The following is a 26,618-nucleotide window of genomic DNA, read 5'->3' on the forward strand; positions in this document are numbered from 1 at the left end:
TGTGGTCTATGGTCTGTAAAGAAAGAGAAGGGTAAAAACAAATACCCAGAGGAAAAACAAAGACAAAAGGCAGAGGGAGAGAGCTCCTGGCTTATCTGGTCCCAGGCTACAGCCTTTTTAGTTGCCTGGCTGTATTTCTGCCCTTGGATTCTATGAGATACACTAGGTTCTGACAACTTCTCTGTATTTGCTTAAGTTAGAACATCTTACTCTGTTGCTTGCAACCAAATAATTGTATCATCATCAGTTCAATTTTGAGGCATCCCGCCTATCTGCCCCATTGACCCACTATTATCGGATTATCCCATTGGGCTTGGACAATGCATTTGTTTAAAACCATGTACTCCTGTTATGTAAGGGTGTTATGGAAACCAGTATGGCATAACACCAGCCCCTTTCTGCAGTTTACAGACTGCAGGAAAGACTCTAGGCTGCTTATATGACTTCCCAAGAACATTTCTATAAAGTTGGCGACAATGCCTGTTTGGCAGGGCCTTAAATACAAAAGGTGATGTTTTAAAAAAATCCTTTGAATTATCCTCCCTCCTCACTACACCTCTCCTCTCTTACCAGTATTTGTAGGGGCTCCCTAGCCTGCTGCATCAAAGGGCAAGCTTAGTTGAAGGCCATCCGCAGCCTCTGCTCTCAGAGTTGCAGTCACCCATCATGTGGGGTGGATGTGGTGAGAGAAGCCTTTGGCTCTATAGTCAGTGAGGGACGGCCCGCGAGTTCCTCCTCTGGTATGGAAGTTTCAAGGTAAGGCCGAAACTTTTTTTTTTTTGATAAGGCAGCATGTGTTTTTATCGCAGCATTTATTTTCTTTCATTGCCTCACCTTCTGTTCAGTTCCCTTTCACCAGGGGGAGCTGGACTTTTAGCAGCCCTGGGGGAAAGGGAGCAATTCTAGAGCATCCCCGAAGGACTTCAGCACCCTGCCTTAGTTTGTACAGAAGCAGCCACAGCTTAAACAATCCAGCCCTAAGCTTTCCCGAGCCAATGCCATGTGCCATGTCACACAGGCTCTACTTGGAAGCCCAGGTGGTTATATTTGCCTGTCAGCTGGACTCCACTTCCTGAGCTTTCACTGGAGGAATCCTGCTAATGGATTGACAGGAAGAAATGTTCTTGAGGAAGGAAAATGAAGCCAGGGTAGGGGAGTTACATAATTCAAAATGTGAAATTCTCCTTTGCTCTACAAACATGTGATGAATAAAGCAGAAGGAGGCCTAATCAGATCTTCTCTCAATCAGGGCACGTTTTGTGTCCATCATTAGCTAGGTTTGTTCCCTGAAGTTACCCTTTGGAAGTCACCCTTATCTTCCTTCTCTGTGCAGGCCCTCATGTTCAGCACAGTTGGATTGAGATTGTTAAACGGCTTCTACAGGTGTTTTGGAGACTGAACTCCCGCCAGTACCTGTGTTCCATCATTCGTTGAAGGACCTGGGACTTGACTCTATTCTCTGAGACCAAGACTATAAGAAGACTGAAAGCATACAGACAGAGGTGAAAGTGACTCAAAACTTAGCTGCAGAAAATACATACCCCAGCCCAAGAGATAATACCACCGCAAGCGTTGCTTCTCAGTAAACACAGCCACGACAATGAGTGTATGAAGATAGATCCCTTCACAGAGCATCCAGAAATAGTTGCAGGCCATCATGTACTGGTGGAAAAAATGCAAAATCTTGCAGCTCACCTGTCAGAAAGAAAGGAAGATACTCAGAGAAAGACACAGGTAAAGATCTGCCAGTGAGCACACAGCAAATGTGAAAAGAAGCCAAAGTATCTGCATTCAGCTTGCAAGGCAGTTTTGTAAACATGTGCCACCTGCTATACCCACAAATCAGAGTGAATGCACAGATCACTGCTATTACATGTAAATAGTCCACAAAACATTCTTCCTTGTTACAGTCTGGGGACTTACACAGATGGGTTCGTTTTCCTGCAATTTGTCAGACTCATAATCTTAGGTACCATCTAAGAATTTGATGCATGACTATTATGGCCCCTTTTCTATGGCCAATGAAGCAAATAACCCAGATATTTTTAATGCTGCTCCTGAAATTCACTGATTTGTTGATGATGTTCCTTTAGCAGTAAAGAGGAGAGAGTCAGGTGATAAATTTCATGTATAAACCCAGGAGATATGCTGAGCCTAGCTGCTGTTTATGCTTTTGTTTTCATATGGGAGCCTTGGTTTGTATATTGGGATCAAGCACTCTCTGGGCACAGAGATTATGATGACATCCTTGCTGAGAACTCAATGCAGATGAGGAGCCACACCCTTGGAAGAGTCAGATTAATATTGTTGTCTGTATAGAACTAACCATTGCTTGTACTGCATAATGGAATACTTTTATTTACTGGTCACTCCTGAAATAGGATTTTTCATCTTGGTACATTAGCATTTTGGAGTAGATTTTTTTGGTTGTTGTGGGGGCTGCCTTGTATATTGTTGGGAGTTTAGCAGTATAACTAATTTCTATCCACTAGATGTTAGTAGCATCTCCCACACACTCTTGACAATCAAAAATGTCTCCAGATGTTGCCCAGTCTCCTCTGGGGAGCAGAATGTCCCCAGTTGAGGATGCCTGACTGAGGGTACTTAGCTGTGCTTATGTTTTAACAACAATAACAACAACAATAATGACAACAGAATTTAGCATTCAAAATCTTAGGTATTAGGGAGTGGTTATTTGCATTACTATTATTTTACCAAATACTCTGTTTTACATTATGTTGCTTCTTACTTTATTTTGAATTTGACTGCATTTTAGGCCTTTTCCTTAAAAAGCAAGATAGCCATGAAGTGACTTTCAGTACTGACTGTAGCAACCTTTTCTGAACCATACATTTTATTTAATGCATAAGAGTAGTGATTCGTTTACTCAGAACCTGTTGTGCTGAGCCAACAGATATTCTATTGTGTTTCCTTTTCTTTCAAGGTTTATTGAACATAGGGAAAAGCCCCCTGGGCCCAGGAGAAGGCAGATATGGCATTGTCAGAGGTAGAATCAACCTCTGATTCTGACCAAAGTGGTACAGTGTTGCAGACAATTAAAAACACCAGGTAATCTAAAAGTAATTTATATTTGGCTCAGAAAAGCACTGGCTTCCCTCCTCCCCATCTGATTACCTTCCTAACTGGGATTATTTGATTTAATATAATGTTAGTTTTGTATTTTCTAAGCAAGTACTTGCTATATTTACATAACACCCAAGTATATAAATAAAATGTGAAATTCAGTTGTTACTTTGGATTCATTTGGAAGACTATTCTTATTTAAAAGCCCTATTCTTTTTGGATCCAGAAATTAAGCGTATGTTTTGGAGGCTGTCACTTGGGAAGAAGCAGATGGGAAGAGAACAAAGATGATGGTCATATGCCTTTGTCACCCAGAGCAATTTTGGCTTCAAGTTTTTTTTTTTTTTTTTTTTTTTTTTTTTTTTTTTTTTTTTTTTTTTTTTTTTTTTTTTTTTTTTTTTTTTTTTTTTTTTTTTTTTTTTTTTTTTTTTTATATACAGTTAATTATTGTTATTTTCAGTGGTTATGGTCTATAAACTTGCTTCAAAAACTGAAATAGCAAATACTGAGCCATTACTCCTAGGGGAAACACATGGTTAGGTTCCTGTAAGCCTCTGGTCACAAACATTTTCACCCAGCAATCGATAGCTAACTTTGTTTTATGTGTTTTGTTTAAAGACACTTTATTTAACATTTGTTGCTGCTTCATTCACACCGAACTCTCAGCCAATAGCACCATTACTTCTACCTGAAGAAAACTTCTCCAACACACACATATTCTCTGTAAGCCACATCACAGCTTTCTTGTACTTAGGAACATCATACGGCACTTCAGTACTATGCTTGAGGGGTTATTTAAAACAACAAAATCACCAACCAATTTACAAATTCATAAAAATGTAAAAATTGTGGCACTAAATAGACCACAAAAAGGACATTTGTTCGTAGTATGAGAACTGAAACAGGAAGACACAGAGAGCATTGCCTTGTTTAACCTCAGCTGGGAGCTGCACATCAGATGGCTCCAATTTCTGGACATTGTGTGAATGTCTGTGAATGATAGTGAATCTGCTAGGAGTATTGATTTGGGAGTTACAAATAATTTATAGGAAAAGACAAATTTGCAAAGATGGAATTCATGAATAAAAATGAGAATTGACCATATTTGGGTTTGATGTAAGATATTGCTTGGAGGCTAAAGGCCTCAAAAGCTCATACAAATTTTAAAAATCACCAGTCTATTCATTTTTAAAATAAACACCTCATGAAAATAATTAGAAATATCTAGGTGATCAAGCTGACTATTAGAATTTTTCACAAAAATAGTTTAGCACTTAGATCAGTGTTTCATAACTAAGGTGGTTTATCAGTGTCACCTGATAATTTTTTAAGAAATACACAGAAGCATACTTCATCTCTCTTTTTGTTTTCAAACTATTTTTCAGAATTTCTAATTTAGGCCCCTGGTTAAGAATCCTGTGCCCAAGATATTCAAGGTAATTCAGTTGCGTTGAACAAACATTTATGGAACACCTGCTATGAGCCAGGAACTAAGCTAGCTCTGGGAGTATCAACATGCATAAGATATTGTCATATAGCCCCTGACTTAATTATAACCTTTCCATCAAGGGTGGAGTAAACCAGGCATTAAACAAAATGATGGGGCCTCTTGATTAGGGTTAGTCCTTACCTCCATTCTGAGATGGTTTCTTAATTAGCAGCATGGGGTATTAAGGAAGTCACTCAGATCAGATCAAATAAGCTAAGCAACTTTCCACTAGCTTTCTAAAGATAAGTCACACCAGTGTAATTTTCTTTAAAGTAGTATGATCTCCCAAATTGCAAGACAAAAATCTGCACTCAAATAATATAAATGCATCACTCCCAAGTAAAACAAGAAATACTTGAAGCCAAAAATAGATAAAATTTGTGGGTTATACTCTATTTTATTTTCTTCATTAATATAAAAAGAGATAATTGCCACTGTGAATGATATGTAAGTAAAAGCCATACTATCCACTTTGGCTTCAATGAGTCATATCACTGTTCAGTGCCCTTACTACCAGTTCATGTTTTAATAAAACATACAGTTTGTTGAGCAGTATGTAACTTTCAAGTGGAAGGGATCCTTCAGTTTTTTAATTGGGTACACTATTTAATCTATCTTTTCCACAAAATGCCCCAAAGGGCGTTTATAATAATTTGATTAAAAATGGAATCAGAATTATAGAACACAGGTTTTCCTTAGTCTAATAAATCAAGTCAACCTCAGAATTTTATAGAAGACAGATGTTCAGTAGTTAATTTATTTCCTATTATATTTTTCAAGGACACTTAAGAAAATTCCTCTAATCTACATAACATAGGAAATCTTATGTGGCAATATGTTCAAGAACCATCGATGAGGGGGCAAAGAGTGACTCCAAATGTAAACTGCTTTGGAATTTTTGTTTTTTTAGAAAAGACCAACCTTATAATAGGTAATCAATGTTTTGAGGTGTTTTTCTGTTGTGGTGGGGGTAGAGAAAGACCTTAAGTATGAGAAATAGAAAGGAGACCAAAGCTGATCTGTGGAAACAACGAAAAGCAATGATCATGGCCTATGTCCCACTTTTAAGCAATTGAAAATCCACCATGAACTATTCTTGGCATCATTTGCACTACAGGCCTATTACCACGTACAGTAGGGAGCTAAGGAATACTATCTTGCCTTTCAGAATGCCTTCCATTATCTTCAGAATGCCTGACATGCCATATGGTTTCATTTCTTTAGCTTAAAGCTGTTTTCCTTATTAAAATGCCGATACCTCAGGGAGGGATTACACACACATTTTGTCCTACCACTCTTCGAAAATATAGAGTAGGAAAATTGAGGGGCTGGGGGATCACAGAGAATGCAGATTTGGAATGTGGTTTATCAAATATTTATTGAGCTTATACTGTATTGCAGGCAGTAGGGTAGAAGATCCAAAGTTGTCAAACGGAGTCCCTACTCCTAAGAAACTTACAGTCTTCGCAGGTTCACAAACAGAAGACCCAGGGAAGTGTTGCCAAAAGTAAGCGCTCTGAAAATTTTGGCAAGGGCCAAGCCTGTGCATATTTCATTTTCAGGGTTTACTTAATTCTCATGATACATTTAGTGCGCACAAAAATTCTTAGCTTTCACAAAAAAAAGCTACTGCAATTTCTCCCTCTCATTGGTAAAACTGGGGTATTAGATTCAACTTCTGTGTTGATTTCATATGGTTAGGTATAATAACACATTAAGGAAAATTTTGTGAGATGTTTTAGTTTTGTTTTGCTGTAAAACAAATTTGGCAAAGGAGAATTAAAAATAACAGCCATATGTTCCCTATATTCTGCCAGGATTTGATTAAAATGCATACTTTAGATAAGCTCTTTTGGTTTTTCAAAACAGTGGCTAAGTTTGATGCAGTAACTGTGCTTGCATTTTTATGTCCAATCCTGGGCTAGGGCTGCAAAAATAAAGTTCAATGCTTGCAATCAAAGAAGTTACCTTCCGGTGGGGAGACAGATACATAAACAAATAAGTGACACTATGTACACTGATTTCTAAAAAAGGTAATTTTTGTAGCCTACTTTAAGACAGTTAAAAATTCTCTTCTCAGTTAAGTCAGAGGAGAAAAAATGGATCAGACTAGTGGGGCTTGTGTTATTAATATTAAATAATCTACCCAGTTTGTGTGAAAATTTACAAGGAACAGATTAGCAGATTCTGCCAAAGTCAAACACATTCTACTCTTCTTCCAACTTTTCTATTTTTGGCGGGCTACAATACAGGCCACTTTACAGTAAAAGAGGTGGCTGACTGTTAATTTACTTTTCAAATTCACATGGACAAAACTGAGGCAAAATGAAGAGCCTGAAGAGTATCTTCTCTGTTTCTTTAGTTATTAGAGGGCCAAATAAATATGTTTGGAAACTTACAGCAAACAACTAAAACCACATCCCCCACTATACAAACATATTAATAAATAAAATATTTAAAAATTATTTTGAAATGGTCTAAATAGTACCAGCTCCACAATACTTTGCACTGAATCAAAGCTGCCAATTTTATTTCTGCCAAGTTTTGTTTCAAAACAGAAATAAACTTTGCTATATGTTCAGCATGATCTCTAATGATTAAAGATAATTATTTACATTTCCCTGAAGCTTCTAAAAATGTTTTCTTATCAGTTTGCTTTAGCACAGAGGGAAGAGTGTGAAGTGATGTTTACTTCAGCAGGTGAAGAAGAATCAATAAGTCAATTTCTAAATATTTTACCTGAAGGAAAAGACATTTTAAGAGAGACTGAATGATAAAGATTTGTGGTCTACATTGGTTAAATTGGCCAGGTTAAATTTTTTTATTAAGTTTTATTTAATGTATATCTAGATTACATATTGAGTGAATGTGTAATTGCTGTTAAATATGTTTCTACCTGATTCATCATCTTTATGTCTCTGCTGCCTCTTCCATCTCCACCCTCAGGACTTAAACCCAATAATATTTATATAGAAAGTGAGCAGCAGTTGCTTATTAAATCAAAATGAATATGGCTTTGGGTAGTGTTTATAGTGTTGTTCGATTGAAAATATTTTAACTCCTAATTCAATATTATTTTATCAAGTATCCAAACAAGAGCTGCTTATCTATGATCTGACAAATAAATTCCAGGGAGCTTTTTACCTAACAGCATTACAATTCTTACAAATGTCTGCAAAGATCAGTACATATCTGCAGGGGTCAGGCTGCTGACATCAATAGAAAACTTACAATGCTGGGTGAATTCCTGTGGGGACATCTTAAATTTTTGTCAAGTTTTTCTAGGTTTCCAGTGTGGGTTCTTTAGAGGATGGCAGTCCCTAAGTTCTGCTATACCCTGTCATTTATCCCCTGCAGTCTTGGTCGAACAGGTGTTCCCCTTTGCACTATGGTCTTCAGACTGGGCATGTGTATGTGCCTTTGGGTATAAGCAAAGGCTGCCCAAGGGGCATGTGAATATTCCATGGCCATTTGCACCATTTTGTAGCATTCTTTAAGCTATCCTTTTCCATCTATCCTTTCACCTTACAACATAAAAATGAACACTTTTCGTCTGGAACAAAGTTTACTGTGGTTCATTACTCAACTGTTAAACAATTTCCAAATGTCAAACAAGGGACAATGGAAAAACCTCCTTTCAAGATTAGTAAAGGTGCCATAATCCTACCTTGAGATATTCTGTTTTCTCTGTCAGACCTCTTAAAGTAAATAAATTTGATATGGGGTATTCTAGCTTGTTGGAATGTTCTATGAAGGGTATAGCTGATGGATCATCTTTTCATTCATACACTAAAAAATACATATTGAACAAGTATGATGTGCTCATGGACTCCTTCACATTCACATGGTTATGTGGTCAGTGAAAGACTAACATAAGTAGACACACAGAATCTGAGGCCCCTCTTCTCTGACTCTTTTCTTTTTGAGATTTATTTCCTTCACTTTTGGGGAGCTGTAGTTGCCCTAAATTCTGTCTTGTATTATTAAAGTCAGTAAAATTGAGGGTTTTCTATCAGAGTTTTACCTGTCCTGGAAAGGGATAAAATCAAGGGAACTTTACTCACAACTATCTCCATTTTAAAGTCTCATCTTCTTTCTAGCATCTCCCTGTCTTGGTCTCTCTCCAGGGTCTTCAGATAATTTCTTTTTATATTTTGTTCAGGGTTTGTAGTTGTTCTCTGTGAGAGGTTTTTGCCAGACAGGAGCTACTCAGCTATCACCCTTATTTTTGATCAATTTTAGATAATGAACCACTGTAATATATACTCTGTAACATCACATGAAAATTCTGGTAGTAGGATAATCATATGGGAAACTTTAAATAAAACAATTTTCTTCAAAAAGTGGTCTTATATGATTCAGATATTGCAGGATATGTAGCTCAATAACAGTCCATCTACATTTCAGGAGTAATCTTTTTCCCCGAATTTATCTATTTAGTTGTAATACTTTTTTTTTTTTGAGACACTTCCTGCCTTCATGATTTGTAGTTTATGTTAATGCCTTTCTGGTCTTGAGATAATCCTCAAATAAAATATTTAAAAATATAGTTGCCTGTAAATATTGTAGTTAAATTTTGATAGTATACTTGCTTTCACTTCGTAACAATAGTTCACATTTTTAAATTATTTACACTGCATGCAAATCATCCAGAACTTTTCAAAACCCTTGAACTTATTACTTGTAAAATCCATTAGCAGTTTTTCTCATAAAGAAGAGATGCAAGGCTTATTTATCAGCCAAATTCAATTACATGTGACACTAAGAAGGATGCTCATCATTGAAGTCCTATTTATGTATGCAATTGAATATTTTTTCTGCAATGACCATCTTTACATGGGACTCATTTAAAAGCATGTCCTTTTCTGCTCCCCTTATCATTTCAATTAAAAGAAAATAAGTTTTGTCTGAATCAAATATACTCAGAGTCCCTTCTCTCCACCCCTCCATCCCAAACTGTATTTCCTCAGAAAAAGAGCAATTACAGAGAAAACAAACAAACAAACAAACAAATGACGGAAAGGGTCCCACTTCATGGGGTCATTACATAAGTTTCGTTTTTCACCAGTCAGCATTTGTCCATGAGAAAGAATTTGAGATTCTGATTCAGAAGGTGTGGTGTGGGGCTTGAGAGTCTGCATTTCTCATTTATTTATTTAAGCATAATAATCTTTTAATTTTATTTTTTAGTTTTTTAAATTTATCCCTTTATTATAGATACAGAAGATACATATACACCATGGAATACCATGCAGACATAAGAAAGAATGAGATCATATCCTTTGCAGCAATATAAATGCATCTGGAGGCCATTATCTTAAATTAATTAATGCAAGAACAGGAAAACATGTATCACATGTTCTCTTTTACAAGTGAGAGTTAAACATTGATCACACAAGGACATAAACATGGAAACAACAGGGACTGGGGACTACTAGAGGCAAGAGGGAGAGAGGAGTGTATGTGTTGAAAAACCAGTTATTGGGTACTATGCTCACTGCCTGAGTGACAGGACCCGTACCCCAAACCTCAACTCCACACAAGATGCCCATGTAAAAGCCTACATGAGATTCTGCATCTCTAACCGACGCCCAGGTGATGCTGATGCAGACCACATCTTGGAAGAATTTAGGGTTCAGAGAGAGTCTCCTCAGTACTTGTTGCAGTGAATTTACTGCAACTCCTGTTGTAAACTCCTGTTGCAGTAAACTCACAACCCAATGAGAAACATCCTGACTTTGATTCACATATATTTTAAAAGCTCATAAGGAGGAATTACAGACCTTTTTGTCAAAATGCCAGTTCAATTGATAAACTAAGGGACAAAAAGAAAACCTGGAAAACTGTCAACCTGCACAGTCTTTAAAGCCAGCTGAATGAAGTAGAAACTTCATCAGAAAGTCTAGCAGTAAGCAGCTTTGTAGGAAAACGCTGCAATCTTTCTCCAGAGGAATTTAAGGATGTAACATTTTCAATTAAAAGTGAGTCTGTTAAGCAATCTTGAGATGATTCCTGATAAAGCCTCGGAGAAAATGAGTTTGAGTTTGTGGAACTGTGTCGTTGTGATTTGGTGTGTTTAGGAAAAGAATTAAAAACAAACACTGGAGAAAAAAGTCTCATCTGAGATAAATACAGCAGGAGATGATCCTGAAATTGGCAAAGGAAGCACTTTGGAAGTATTAAGAAGACAATGCCAGGGCAAACAGAAGGGTAGGCTATACACAATTCTGATTAAAAAACAAAACAACAACAACAACAAAGAAATGTGATCGGGGAATAAAAGTTAACCACTTAGTACTCGCAGGGTTTTTTCTCTATACAGTATAGTGAGAGTCTTGTATCACTCTTCATTAGGGATTCTCAAGTCACCATTGATTTAGCTGTATATTTTCAGACCACAGCCCTTCAGGTTATTTGTTATTTACAAGCCTCTACATATGTGTATTCTACTTTTATACTTAGTCCCTTTTAGATTTAAGCAGTGTTTTACAAATGCTCTGAGTTTCACACCTCCTGCGCTGTATCACACAAAAATGAACAAGGTGCCACAGTTAGTAATTGACAGGTGATAAAGCCCTAATGATAAAGCTAACAACGATAATACAAATAATGATAGCTGATTTTTGAGAGTTGTGTGCCAGATGATGTTTTGTGGACTTTAGGCATATTGGCTTTTCACAGACAGCTTTATGAGAAAGGTACTACTATGATCTCCATTTTACACATTAGGAAAGCAAGGCACGGTGAGGTTAAGTAACTTACTCAATATTAAAGATTAATCTGTTAAGTAGAAGAGCGAGGATTTAGATCCTGAAGTTCAGCAAGAACAATGATGTAATTTGGAGTAATCCAGCTAAGCACAACAAATATCAAATCAAGTGTCACTTCACAACTTTCCAGCAATGATCCAACATACCCTAATGGAGTGTGCAAAACCTCTACCATCTCAATTGGAAGTTCTTTGACAATAAAAACAAATATATAACAAATTCTGCACTAAATTCATGGCAGCCTTCTCAAAGCAGGGGAAGCTAACTGCAAATTTTGAGATGAAGACTTGCTATGTAAAATATGTCACAAGATACCATTTGTGAGTCACTGATTTCATGTGTAGAGGTACCACCAAGACTGGCCAAATAAAAGAAACTGGAGATTGGGTATATGTTTATATCCACTTTAGGAAGAGATTGTCCTTCAAATCTGTATGAGAAAGCATCCAATTATAAATAATAACTTTAAAAAGGAATAAAGAAATCCTCCATACTTTTCTGCACCATGTGACCTTGGTTAAAAGATCATTTATTGGTTTTGACATGTAAGTAAAGTGAAGTAGCATAAATGACCAGGGTAGGATACTTCATTCCATTACCACATCTTGGCATTACTCTCTCTGCATTGTCCTTCAAATGCATCATACGCTTTCGTTCCCAATCTAGTTTTTTCCATAAGTTACTGAAATAGATCATTTCAATCTGGTTTTATTTACCATTGACCTCTCATCTCAAAAACTCTGCTATCTCGGTTACCTCTCTCACATTTATATACTCTCCCTTGCACCAGCATCCCTTGGGCTGGGCAGGAGTCCAGATTCCACCCTGGGTTTTGTCTTCTCTAGTGTCTTGGCTCTGAGCATGCATTCTAAGCTAATCTTCCTGTGCCTACCTAAGAAGAAGCTCTGACATAGCCTGGTGGCTCAATCGTTCTGAAAAAATAAAGGTTAGAAGACATTCATGTTGCTTTCCAGAACTTGGAACTCATTTGACTTTACTTATATAAGAGGCTATAGAAAATAGGACTCGATTGTTTCAGTTTCTGAGGTGCAAAGTGCTCAGGTTTCCAGTAAAAACTAATCTCTCTGCATTGTGCCTTTCAGACCCAGATACAAAAATTAGAGAGAAATTTATTTCTAAGAAATGACAAGTATCCTGCTAGCTTCCTTTAGATGCAGCAAGAACAATGCTTTTAATTCTGCCTCCTGACTTTCTACATGAAGATCATCGAATGAGCAGATAGAACAAAAAAATAAAATAACATTTCAGATATTATGGAAATGTGAAGCTCAAATGACACAAATAACAATGGGCAATTTTCACATCACTCAATAAACTGAGGATGTATTCAGCCCTTCTTTATGCCATGAGTTATTTTGAGTTTAACTTTTTAAAAAAAAAGAACGTGGAAGGAATAAGATTCTCACCCTTGGTCGTTCAGGAGATAATATAACTTTCCAAAAACTACCCAGGGAAGAAACTACTTTAATGGGAAAATGACCACAAATCCACAGGGATTCTCCACTGACAGTGAGGACAGGGTATTGTGTGTGTGTGTGTGTGTGTGTGTATGTTTTCCTTACCCTCAACAAAATAATAACAACAACAACAAAAAAAGACGCATAGAAATAGCGTGACAACATTTGGGATAAGGCAGCCTTCCTCTTCAAAAAATAACTTTTTAATATATTCCCATGGGCATTGGTGAGGAAAATCATTGCTGATTCAGTGACCCTGAATTGTTCCAAAATGAAAACAAACAAACAACAACAACAACACACACACAAAACCCACCCATCTGTCTGTCTTTAGTTTGCTTAAGAACAAACTGTCTTTAAAAATTACGTATTGTGTTTTTTTTTTTTTGAAGAAAACATATGCCCGAATTACTGACAGATGACATGCTGATAGATACGCTTTTCTTTGTTTATAACTGTGGTTGTCGTTCTCATGTTAGTTGCAATTTCAATAAATATTTGTAGATTGACAATGTCCAATAACTTCTCTTTCCCCAAATTTTTTTTGGCTGATTTTCTTTGTCTCTTCTTCTTCTTTTTTTTTTTCCCCTTGTCTCTACTTTTCTTGGCTAGGGAGGACCTTAATCTAATGTATTCTGGAGTGTCAGTTTTTCAAGAAAAATTCAGTATTTAACATAATTTATTTCAAGTAATTTTAAATATATGATTCTGCATGTGACTTAGTAATGTTGATGACATGATTCTCAACCTTTGGATACTATTTTGCCTGTATTTTTAGAAGTGAAGAATTCTATTCCTAGAAAAGATGGGTCTTGAAAATAGCAGTAAAATCTTTTCTAGTTCTTGTTTATCCCCTTCATAATGAAATTTATTACAATGGGGAAAACTGCTTTCATGATACCTGAATTTACAGTTTCAACTGTAATCTACCTTAATAATCTTTTGGATGTGAAAAGATGCTCAAGAAATTGGACTTCTATGAATGCATTTATGACAGAATATGCATTTTCAAGGTGAAATACAATACAAATTTCACCATGTGTATTCCTGTCGGTGGTGGCACATAAGCAGTTTCAAGGATGAATAATGTATAAAACATGTCTTCCTGAGAATTATTTCCTTCCCTTTCTTAAACTGATTTTCCCACGCCTAGAGAGAGCAACCCTATGTTGCTTGTATATGGAGGATTAGATAAGAGATCTAACAAAACTCTCATTGGAAAACGACGACTGTGTTAAAATAGAAAAAGTGCTTAAAAACAAATAGCCTAGTTTATTTCCTCTGAGTGAAGTGTATGCTTCACAATTTACAGACATGAATTAAGTTTTGTCATTGTAGTTATTTTGTTTTAGTCTATGCTGTTTATATGTATTTGAGGAGGAACATGTGTTTCCAAATTTTCTCTTATGGAAGAAACAGACATTTGAAAATATGCAAGAGGCACAGTGTGTTCTCACATATGATATTGCCCCATTGATCATGGTAACTGGCTTGTTATTGGTGGCTTGTTTTCATTTTTTCTAACTTCAGAGGGAAATGGGCTCTTTTAGGCATATAGAGAAAAATATCCCATTTTTTTGCCTCTTTGTTTTCTGTGGAAAAAATACAGTTTGAAATAGGTAAAAATGTGACCAACCCCTATATGTGTGGTTGCAAGACTCACAAAGCTATTTCCATGTGAGACTTGACTCATTGCGAGGGATCGTGAAGGGGATGTCACAGATATGTTTCCAAAATAGTATAAATGAATTTCAGCCTGAGGGCTAAAAGTTTTGGTGGTCAATAAGTACTTGATTGATTGGATAAAATTCTATCTTTAAAATGTTTTATTGTTTTTCCTTAGGAAGTTTGCTCTCGCATAGCTAAAACCAGCAAGTCTGTTCGGTTAAAAATACATTGGAAGAACCAGGTGCTAGTCATGCCATAAAGATAAGCTTCTTTCCTTTCTTTCAAACTTACTTTAAGAATGCCTATTTTGTTTGGGTGAATCAATCTCACTCCTCCATACCCAGAAGAAAGTTTCCTGTTAATTTCTCTGGCTCCCTAAATCTCACACTCATATTCTCCTAGGAAATCAGGTGCCTAGTGGCAGAGCCAGGTCCCTAGATACCTGCTAATGGAGTTTATTAAAGGTTACTAGGCAATACAGGAGCTGCAGGGCATACGTGGTTTGACTTAGTGGTGGCTGGGTTAGCACAGCCTATGTGCTGTGGCTGGCAGAGTCCCTGGACATGTCTACCCCTAAAAATCCTATGAAAGTAGAGACATCTAGCAATGACAATGAATGAGACTGCCAAGAGCAATTAATAGAGTAACAGATTTGTTGGAAAAGTCAAGTACAGAGACCTAGGGAGTTAGTCATAAGGTGAGAGTTGACAGCAACCTTGTGAGCAATCACTTGCAATATTAGGCCCTTGGGGGTTTTGAAAAGCTTTATGCTTCTTTGGGCTCCAGGACAACCGCTGGGAAGTGAGTAAAGCAGTTTTTGTTATTCTCATTTGACGCATAAAGCTACCTGGTTTCTATAATTTAGTAGCAAACTCAGAAAAAAACCTGAATTTTGACTATTTCAGGAAGATAGGTTGAACAAGATCTCACAGTGGATAAGAAGTCCCTTTTACATTTATAGGTGGGAGACAGGGAGATATGGGTGTGAGACTCCCAAAAAAAGAGGAGAAAGAGTCTATTCAAGAATTTATGATACTTCGTAATGTGACTGAGCATGCTCCCAGATCAATGTAGTCGATTATTCAAAAACTGAAGCCTCATTTCTTGGCCTGCTCCCTACAGAGAGTAACTTTCCTACGGTTTCTACTCTTACTGGGAAATGGAGAGCCAAAATGTGACTGTTTTCTGCAGAGATTCTTAGTTAATTGCTTCCACTTCTGTTTTCATCTCAGTGGGGGTCAGCTTCCCTAATTAACGGTAGCGGGCACGTGTGGTTATGGGCAGCCATCACTTTGGAATGGCTGAGCCCATTTCTTTAAGAACACATCTTTCTAGGGCAATAAATAAAGACAATCAAGAGCACCAAGTGGTAAAGAAGAGAGAGGCTGGCTCCTGTGTGAGATAGGTCTGGATTTGAATCCCATCTCTAAGTACTCATGCTACGGAGGACACTTACTCTCACTGAGCCTCAGTTTCCCCAGCTTTAAAAATGGGGATAATTCCATCCGTTGCTGGGATATTGCAAAGATTAAATTAGAGATAAATTTTCTTTAAATCAATTGACATTAAAAAGGAAAATTCATCAAGATAAACACATTTGGTCACATTATTCTGCAGGTAAGACCGGACTTTGTCTCTGATAACAGATGCCATGGTTTTAAAAGACAGATTACAATGTCTCTCTGCATATATTCATACTGCAAAAATTATTAACACTGTGGAGCCATTAGAAGCCAAATTAAGCTGCTTTCCCATGCCATGCCACTGTCACACAGGATGCATGCTCTGGGCAGATTTCACGCATTTTAGTTATTGGGTTGGCAGAATTGTCAAATGCCAGTTTTGAAAGATGAGGCTATCTACAGATGTTTGCATAACACAGTTAAGCAGAGAAACAAAAATGAAAATATCCCTTGGCCCTTCACTGTGAGCTAGATAGCTTTTATTTGTGCTTCCAGACACACTTTCCATCCTGCTCCCTCTAACCTGGGCCCACAGAAATAAATCTGTACATCTCCAGCAGGGTTGCCTTGCAGCCTGGTTTCTGGTTGAGCTCGGCTATGAGGACCATCAGTAGAGACTGGAAGATGAGAGTGAGTGAACAAGGGATATTTATTTCTCCACTTCCTTTTGTGGGGTTGCCACAGGCTGGCTGTGTCCTAAGACATAAGTCCTCAGTTTCCATAGGGCCTCTACCACACCACCTCTCTGTCTTCGGGTTCATACACCTTTCCCTCCACTTGTCCATTCAGGCCTGGGGTGGTAATAGTCCCCACTGTTACTAGATTCCAGCATATTGTCTCCACATTTGCATTAGGATGAAACATATGGATTCATCAATTTTGCAGAACAAAAATTATCAAATATTGGTAATTTCATACTCAATCTAATAAACAGTTATATCATTCAACTATTTTGAATCATTCAATTAAAGTGCAGTCCATTAACAAATAAGGAAAAGATTTGTTGTTAAAATTAAGGAAAGCAGGTTTGCAAAGGAGAAAGCAGAGAAGTACTTGGGGATTTTTTGGGATGAAAATATTTACTGAGGGCAAAATAACTATTAAATAATAGAGGCTGCAATTATAAATTATTTAAACACTGAATTGATAAATAAAAATTTCTGTAAAGTAAATGGTTACTTGGTATCATAGCACCAAAGTGATTTGATTTTTTAAAAATTAATCTGGTAGATTTGGAAACCTAATCAACCAGTTTGGTGTTACTAAGCCCTCACTGATTTATAGAGACACATGTGACAATGCAAAGGAAAGAACAAAAACTGAGAGTAAGGAGACCTGAATTTGAGTGCCTGCTCCCCGCTCCAATCAGTTATATGATTTGAGGCAAATCGCTTTGCCTTTTTATCCTCAAGTTTCTGATCTGTAAAATGAGGAGTCAGGGATAAATAACCTCCAAAATCCCTTTTAGTTCTGGTTTTTGTTAGTTTGTAATACCAGGGACTGATATCAATGAAAAAGCAGAGCCTCAAGGTGTTCCTCCTCTGTCCTCCCCTGCCAGTTTATTTGCTTTATCCAGTAGTTGGCTGATGATTTCCAAACTTGGCAGCACAGAAGAAATATCCAGGGTATATTCCTCGGCTCCACCTCATACCTACTGACTCTCTAGTGTCATGTGGACAGTAGCTATTTCATATTTATGAAATCTCCCCCGTTGATTCTGAAGTGCAGCCAGGATTGGAAGTCACTGTGAAAAACACTATCTTGGGTATAAAGAGAGAAGACTGATGACAAATATGGGCTATTCTGAATAACTCTCAGGACAATTCTGGTAGAAGAAATCCAGAATGGTTCTCAGTAATGGAGCTAAATGATTTCAGCTCTCCTGTTCTCTATAGTACTCAAATAGAAGGAGGACAGTCACCATATTTGCTTGTTGCAATTGTGCATGTGGGCATGAGTTTCAGAGATGTATGTCCTGTTGCCCTAACTTTTGCATTTCCTGTGTCATTATAAACCTTTTTCAAAGCATAATGACACAAAACATGACCATATTTATATGGTTCATTAGCATTAGGGAATAGCTACTCATAGTGGAGATGACTGGGCCAAGCCCAGCTTGGCATCAGAATGAAGAGGGGATCAATACCTAGGCACACCTGTAACCATTTGTGGCACACTAGGATCACTAGGATCACTAGGAAGCACTGCCTTAGTGTACCTAGTATCATCTATGTTCACAAGACGTGCTCAATACATTTGTCATGGATGTTAATAAATTATTGGTTAGTCTTAGAAATGCATGGTTTGGGCCAGGTGCAGTGGCTCACACCTGTAATCCCAGCACGTTGGGAGGCCGAGGCAGGCAGATCATGAGGTCAGGAGTTCAAGACCAGCCTGGCCAATATGGTGAAACCCCGTTTCTACTACAAATACAAAAAAATTAGCAGGGCATGGTGTCACATGCCTGTAATCCCAGCTACTCAGGAGGCTGAGACGGGAGAATTGCTTGAACCTGGGAGGCGGAGGTTGCAGTGAGCCGAGATCCCACCACTTCACTCCAGGGCAACAGAGTGAGACTCTGTCTAAAAAATAAATAAATAAATAAATTTATGGTTTATTGTATGGTTCTCATCTGCTGTAATTTCTTCCAGAAACTACATAGAAATGATATGCTTCACAAAATGCAAAACTCGACTGTAGAAGTAAATATGATCACACATGTGAACAGCTGCTTAAGTCCAACATGAACACCGTGTTTACTATTTACAGGTACTATATCCTTTAAAATGAAAGTATAAACAAAACTATGCAGTACTTACCGGGTCCCTTCGCACGAGCTCTCCATTGGGTACTACTTCAACCAGGTGGATGATGATAATCATAGAATTCAGAATGTAAGTAAGAAACATGTTCTTGTGCAGGGTTACCCTTTGGCAGCCAAGGCTCCTGGAAGAAAAAGTAACATAAAGCATTAACCAGTGCCAAAATGTTGGAGTACCTGGAAAAAAACATTTTGGTAATATTTTTCATATTTTCTTTAAAAAAAATGAAAGAACATATAGAAAAAAGTAAGGGTGGTCTCCTCTTTCAGATTTATTCCTACTTTTCTGCCTGATTTTAAAAAACATGTTTCCAATCATAGCAGCTCATAGTTTTCAGTCCTCAGGATGACTTCATACAATAACTGAAAGAGTGGGTGAAATTAAAATCTCTTTTAATTATAACAAATGTTGTAAAATTAGTTAACAGAAGGACTCTTGGATTAGCAACTATTGGGGTTTGCAGTGTGCTTCAAATGAAAAGCCTAATGTTCATTGTTGCAACCAGGGAGAAAATATGTGGCCAGTGAGGTCACAGAGCATGAAGTCAGAACCAAGGCTGCCTGTGACAAGGTACTGAATCTATGTCCTTGAGCCATTGCATACACACACTTCACGTCTCCTAGCATCCTCCTCTTCCATCATTTCTGTTACCATCTTCTTAGATCTTATATTCCAACTAGAATCATCACTGTAGTTCCTCTTTTCCAACCCTCCTGATGGTGGAGCTCAGACACAGGCAGAGAATTCTTAATAGGCTCAAATGAAATCTCATTATGAGGCATATTGTGATTTGGATCCAATGAGAGCTATCCAAGTGCTGCTGCTTCTTGGCAGAGTCATTCCCCACCTTTTGGGTATTAAGCAATTTGTTGGGGCTTTTATTCTTTTCTCCTCCAGTTCATAAACTTGTACATATGTGTTGGTGTGAATGTTCACATAAATAAACATTAATTTGAATATCCTGTTTCATTTTTTGATGCAATGGAGAAAGCCTACATCATGGCTATAACAAACTTGCAGTGATTATTCTAGACAAATGAAAATCTTATATTTATCATATTTGATAAGGCAAAAAATATTAGTATAATGTCATTCACCATGTGAAAGCGTAAAACATGCCAATGACTCATAACACTAACTATTCCTAAAAATATCTTCATGGAATAAAGTTAGAAAATGAAGAATTTTGAAAAGGAAATTCTGGGGAAAGATGAAATACAAAAATAGACTGGGTTTACTTACAATGCCTTCCTATATTTCCAATTGAAAGGAAAAATAGTTGTCAATTTTCTGTAGTAAAAAGCAATTTAAGTAATAAAGGCAGCTGTTACAGCATATTTTAACTATCATAGCTACAGTTTTCAACTTTTCGGGAAGCATAATCTGTAACTCATTAATAAATAATACTTTCAAAAATTTAACTTGTTAAACAGGTATAGGATGTAGAATTTACATCCATGAGGCAGGCTCTGATAAATACAGGATTTAGAGAAGAGCTTTCTCTTACACACACGCTTCTATGGACTACTCTGTTCAGCAGTACAGAAGTCTGTTAAATAAATCAAACCCAACTGGTTTTATAATAGCACTAAAGGTAGGTTGCAAATTTAAATGTAAACAAAAAAATTAATTATGTGAAACCTCACGCTCATTTATACTGCATAAACTTCCATCTGGTGACTGCTGCAATCAGGACACTTGAATCTGTGACCTGCCATCTTTCATAGTCACAAGAGCAATTTATAATTCTCACTGGTGGTTAATTATGGGATTCATTGTTTAATTCAGCCTGGCTTAGACCAATGATAATTGACATTATCTAGAACTAAGGAGTATGAATAAACGTATCATACAGCGATGATATTCTTACTCCTGGTTTTCTTTTGACTGGGGAGAGTTCAATAATCTGCTGTTGCACATTAGTCTAAATGACTTCATTAACTTCATTCTCCTGTGTAAACCCAAGCCACCCTGAATAAAATATACTTCCTCCACCTCCAGTTTACTCTCTTGTGTGCCTGCTTTACTTTTCTTTTTTTTATTTATTTTTTATTTTTTATTATTATACTTTAGGTTTTAGGGTACATGTGCACAATGTGCAGGTTTGTTACATATGTTTCCATGTGCCATGTCATTTTGCTGCACCCATTAACTCGTCATTTAGCATTAGGTATATCTCCTAATGCTGTCCCTCCCCCCCTCCCCCCACCCCACAACAGTCCCCGCCCGAGTGTGATGTTCCCCTTCCTGTGTCCATGAGTTCTCATTGTTCTTAACACCTATCACCTCCTGACACAGTACATATTTATTTATTGCCTGTTATTCTCTCCTTTCCTCCCACTAAAATGAAAGTGCTAAAGGAATTTATTTTATACATCTAGAACACTGTCTGACACATCATTGGGCTTAATGCCCATTTTTTTAATTTAAAAATGTATTTAAGAAAAATGTTCTGTTTTGAGCTGTGACCACTAAGCAATTTTCCAGTACACCAAAGAATTACATTAAATGCTAGATGATTTCCTACTTTATACTTCATATCATACTGAACATTTGCCAAATTCTTCAGTTTCATATTAACTAGCTAATATGGAGCATTATCCTGTTGTTCAACACTAGTTAAAAATGAATATATCATACAGCATATATACATACAAATAGTATATATATATAGATAGATAGATACAGTACATATAAAAAGTGCTGTATCTTTCTATTTAAAAATATATATTTTTTTTCATTGGAAACACGGAGAAAATGATAGTTAAAAAGTGGATAAACTGCTAGCCTCCAAAGGAGAAGTATGACTAATATATGAGTTTCTGGTTTTTGAAAATTGTAATATAATTTTTGCTCATTGAGTTTTAAAATTTTTATTATACGAACTTGATGACATTTACAGTCATCTTTTTGAAATGAGTCAAAGATATTGCAAATTTTTCAAAATTCATTCAATAATCCAAAATACATGATTGTGCACTCATTATGATCCAGACCTGGTAGATATCAGGAATATAACAGAGGACAAACAGGTGCTCTTGCCTTAAGGGCCCTTATATACTATGCCATTTATTATTCTGAAGGAGAGGTGTGGGATGCTAGAGAGAATTAATTGAACTTAACATTAAAAATCCTCAGTACAAATACATCGCTTAAATGAACATGAGAGAAGCTGACAACATGTTTTTTGTCAGACCTGAGATGTCTTAGGTAGAAACAGCACCAACTTGACACTAGCTATATTCTATTCCCTTGATTAAAAAAAACCCCAGACATTTAGATGGACAGAACGTTGCTTATTATTTGAGTGATGGGAAACCATAGGTACCATAAATTCTCCAGTAGTAGGAGGCTGAGACAACATAATTTACTTCTACAACATAATCTACCAATCAAGGTGTCATTCAAATGTGAGGAAGAGATAATGATTTACTTGAGTATGAATCTCAAGATGTCACATTTTAAGGCTAAAGCAAAAAGTCATTTTCATGGTTATAGTTCATCTGGTGTAAATCTTTCACATTTGTTTCAAGTTACTAGTAACCTACGTGTGAGTGAGTGTGTACTTTTTGGGAGCTTGTAGTTGTATGAGATGGCATTTGATATTGGTCTTGAGTTTTGCCGATTGTGTAAATCAGTTTGCTATCACAGGGTGAGGAACAGCAGTATTTTCTCTTATATATCTCCTATATAAGACAGTGTAATTATAGTCACATTCAAAGCAAACAAAGAAAGTAGCAAAAGAAAACAAGTAAAAGTTGTTATGAAGTTACTGGCGCATGGGAAAATATGAATTAGGAATCATTTCTGTAATTGGTACAAGCCCAAGTCACATCTTCTAGTGTAACTTTTAGTTTTCATTTACCTAGGGATCATATGTTATTCATGAAAAACATGAGAGCTGAAAAGAAGAGAGAAAATGAAGTGAAATGGATTGCATTAAAACTCCTGGGAAAATTCAAATACAATATATTACATATCTTCCCTATTTGACAAAAGACTTTATGCCTTTTGATTTAGCACAAAATCCTTATCGTTAATAAATTATCTTTCAATCAAAATTCTTGCTTTTCCTATTACTACTATTCTATGGGTGAAGAATATGCCATGGTATGATCAATAGTTATCTTTGGTGTCTGTCCTGCAAGTGGTGATTTGGAGGAAAGGAGGTCATCTTTGATACCATTGATTTCATGGTTTGCTTGGAGCAACAGGAAGGCAGCTAGAGATGTATAATGGTGGATACTACATAAGGTACAGATTCATATACCCACCCAATACGTAGAGGTGACATAGAACAAAGAGAAGAGCAAGTAGTAGAGCAATCAGTCTTCCCTCAGTATGTCCCACTGGAAAGCCACTTTTGTTGACCTCCATGATTACCTATACATGCTTTTTGTCAATGTGGCCAATGTAACGTAATGTAGACAATAAAATGAAGAGAACGTCTGTTTTCCAACCTATATTTCTATCAACTTTCAGGCAAGAATAATATTTAAAATACCAATCAGAAAGACATGGATAACAATCAGTCAAAATAAATGCTAATGAATGGTCTGTTATGCTTTTCATGAAGTGATACAATGAGATGCTTACATATTTAGGATTATTCCACAGAAAAGTAAATTGATAAATTGTAATTGAAATTTATGGATAAGTAAATTTATTGGAAAATTGCTGAAAATGGTCAAGAACCAAACTCAAATAAATGTCCATTTATGTGTCTTTCCCAAACCAGTCTTCCCTAAGGGTATCTTCATTTTAGCTTTCTTGTTGACACTTACTATTGGAATCTAGCAGTAAGAGATCTTGCTGAACTAATTTGATGTTTATATTTAATCCCTTTCCATAATATCATTCCAATTTTTTCTGCGAAGGTTTTAAACTAAATACCATCCTAATAATGCTGTCTTCTCTCTTTAACTGGTGTACCAGAAATGACCTGCATATCATCTTGACTATTATTTAAACTTTTGAACAGTTAAGATTGTTAACGCTAACTTTTCCATGAATTAAACCTGAGAAATCTTGTTTTTTCTACATTTTCTCTTTCTCTAGGAAGAAGTCATAGAAGATAAATTTTCTTCTATTAACATGAAGACTTTATATACATTTGTACATAAATTTTCCAACAGCACAAGGATCATGATTTCTATTTGCTCTAAGTTTACTTAATTCCACCTTTTACCTTCCCTTGCATGCTCAGAATAAAATTACATTAAGATTAAAGGCATGCTTTAATAAACTAATTCTGAGTAATATCCCAAGTTTTTAGTGAAGTATTGGCAGTTCCAAAGCCTCTTGTATGATCAGTGACTTTAAATTTCTCTGCAGGCCTCCTAGGCCTGCTCATTTGAGGAGGACAGTTGCAGGGTTCCTCCTTTTTATGAGGCACATTTGAGGAGTTCTGAGGGCTTTACAGTGAGATTTCAATGGAATGATTGTGAATGGGGCGTCAGCTCTCAGAAGTGGAGCTGGGTAACTTTTCACTCTAGTTTCCTGAAAATTCTATAAAATTGTTTGGAGTTTGCAAAATTACTCAACCCTGGGAATATAGAATTAAGCAAGGGAGTGATGATATTTTTTGCTCAGGTTGCACACAGATGATCCCATTTAAGAGCATAGATTATGAAACCTATTGTAATGTGCAGTAAATATCTTAAAGGTGATGTAGAGTATTTGAAAAAAAATTCTGGAAAAAATTTGCTAATTCACAAATAAATTCCAATGATAGATCAGTATTATTTTCTACTTCCACAATCACTTTTAATGTTTCTGAAATTCAAATATAAAAAACATTAAAGGGTCAGGATCATGCTTAAAGTTTAAGAAAACAGATGCCCTTTATATTTTTAGTTTGGGTAAGGTTTAAGATATGACTGAAAACAAGTATAAAAATTTTATACAGTTTTTGTTGGTTTGACTATTTGGCATCTCAGCATATGTGCTTTTCATATCTCATTTGTCTCTTATTGTGTCTGCTCTGAAGAACCAGCTATTTCAGTTCATTTCTTCTCATTATTAGGCTCAGATGATAAATCAATAAGACTTGTTTTTCTTCCCCAGATTTAAGTTGCTGTTTAGTTGGTTCTTAGAACTGAGAGACAGTAGGGCAAAGTTGGGTACTTTCTAGACAATCTGCCCCCACACTCTCTCAAGGGTTTGATCAGAATCATTTTGCTTTGGGACCAACTGGAGTTGAGAAATATTCTACTTTGCCCTCGTGCTGCACTTTAACACACCCATCTTCAGTAGCTTAATATAGAAATGATCGTCGAAAAAAAATTCTTAATTTCTTTGCTGATTTGGCTCTCAGATCTCCTCACTTATTTAAGTGACTGGAGAAATAAAGAATTAAGTCTATGCCTTTGACATTATTATCTTTAAAGTCCTGACTACAATTAGTTGCATGATTACAAATTTGAGGAATTTTTCTTTCAATTTTTTTATGATTATATTAAAAAAACTTAAAAAATATGCTTTAGTGGCATATTTTAAAATAAAATTTGTTTGAGAACCATGATTGTGTTTTTATTTGCCATAATGAAGTGCAATTGAAAATGAAGACATTCCAAGATTAATCATGTTATGTGATTACTGTATTCTGATCATTATCATTGAAAATACTCTCCTATTCTAATTTGAATAATTAATACTTCACGTCTTTTTGCTTTGTTTATCAGTCTTTCTCCTGTTAAACCATTTATGGAAGGAGCTTATTGTCTGTTTGCTTATGTTATCATTTGCTATCCAGTTAAAAATTGCTATTCACCTCTATTGCTTTGTCAATATAAGAATCTTGACTAAGATATAGAAAAAGATTGAAAAATGATGAAGGAAAAAAATAGTACTTGTACTAAGGATGTATTTACAGGTGATTATTCTCCCCTTGGTTTAATTTTCCTTAGTAGTATCCTGACAATATTTTCACAAAAATCAAATTAAGATTCTATTATTCTATGTTTTAAATTTATTTTTTGAGGTAAAGTATAGATGTATAATTTACCATCTTTACCATTTTAAGTATATAGTTTAGTAGTGATAAATACATATATATTCTTCTCCCCCCTCATTCTATATGTGAATCACTGTACATTTAATCACATACCACATTTTTTAAATGTGGATGATTGTTGGTCATCTTAGTCTACAAAAGGGCTTTTCTTTATCATTTCTATGATACCACCATGACTATTATTATTACCAATAACAATAATAACGATATCAAACACATATTTCACTTATTATGTGTCAAACATGAATCCAGGCACCTTACATGTATTATTTCATTTTTACCTAATTTACTTCAGTTTCTAGCATTTTTACTGAACCGTGGTGTGTCTAAAAAAAAATACACATATGGCTTACTCTGAATCTACATTTGTGAATATACTTGAGAAAGCCAGCTTAGGACAATGTTGTGAGTGCTTTATTTTCACTAAGATTTGTTGTGATGAAAGCATATATAATAGTTTCTAACTTAAACGTACCATTCCTGTAAAGATCCTATTTTATATTCATGTAAGATGACAAGATAAAGTATTCAAGTTTTCCTTGTGTGTTTTCTCATATTTTGCTTTCTAGCATAATTGTGCACCATAAAACCTGAAGACAAGCATTATTTAAATTAGGCTTTGTAGAAACATGCTCTGATGTGCTTGTTTATTCCTTAGTCTTACATATGCTAGCAAGAAATAATTAGGCAGGGTATACATGGATTTGTGGCTATGGTCTCCAAAAATTAGAGTGGGAGTAAAAGAAGGTGGAGAATCCTCTCCTCCACCCTTAATGTAACATGGTAAATGGAACCTTTACCATATTAGAACAGTGTACTTATGGATTCA

The 26,618-nt window shown here is 36.1% G+C and overlaps 1 protein-coding gene across 4 annotated transcripts in view; it reads right to left on the reverse strand.

Annotated features, from left to right (window-relative positions):
* The window catches only part of CALCR (calcitonin receptor), a 159,089-nt gene that overhangs the window by 17,565 nt on the left and 114,906 nt on the right, over positions 1 to 26,618 (reverse strand). For 3 of the 4 annotated variants that reach the window (XM_030823076.1, XM_030823077.1, XM_030823078.1), the window contains 2 exons: positions 18,772 to 18,898; positions 1,542 to 1,695 (listed from right to left, as the gene is read on the reverse strand). In XM_030823076.1, coding sequence (XP_030678936.1) covers positions 1,542 to 1,695; positions 18,772 to 18,898 — 281 coding nt within the window. Of the gene's footprint in view, positions 1 to 1,541; positions 1,696 to 18,771; positions 18,899 to 20,016; positions 20,065 to 26,618 lie in introns of all 4 variants that reach the window. The other variant, XM_030823075.1, reaches the window with a different exon arrangement.

This window comes from Nomascus leucogenys, chromosome 11 (genome assembly GCF_006542625.1).
Source record: "Nomascus leucogenys isolate Asia chromosome 11, Asia_NLE_v1, whole genome shotgun sequence".
Lineage (NCBI taxonomy): Eukaryota > Metazoa > Chordata > Mammalia > Primates > Hylobatidae > Nomascus > Nomascus leucogenys.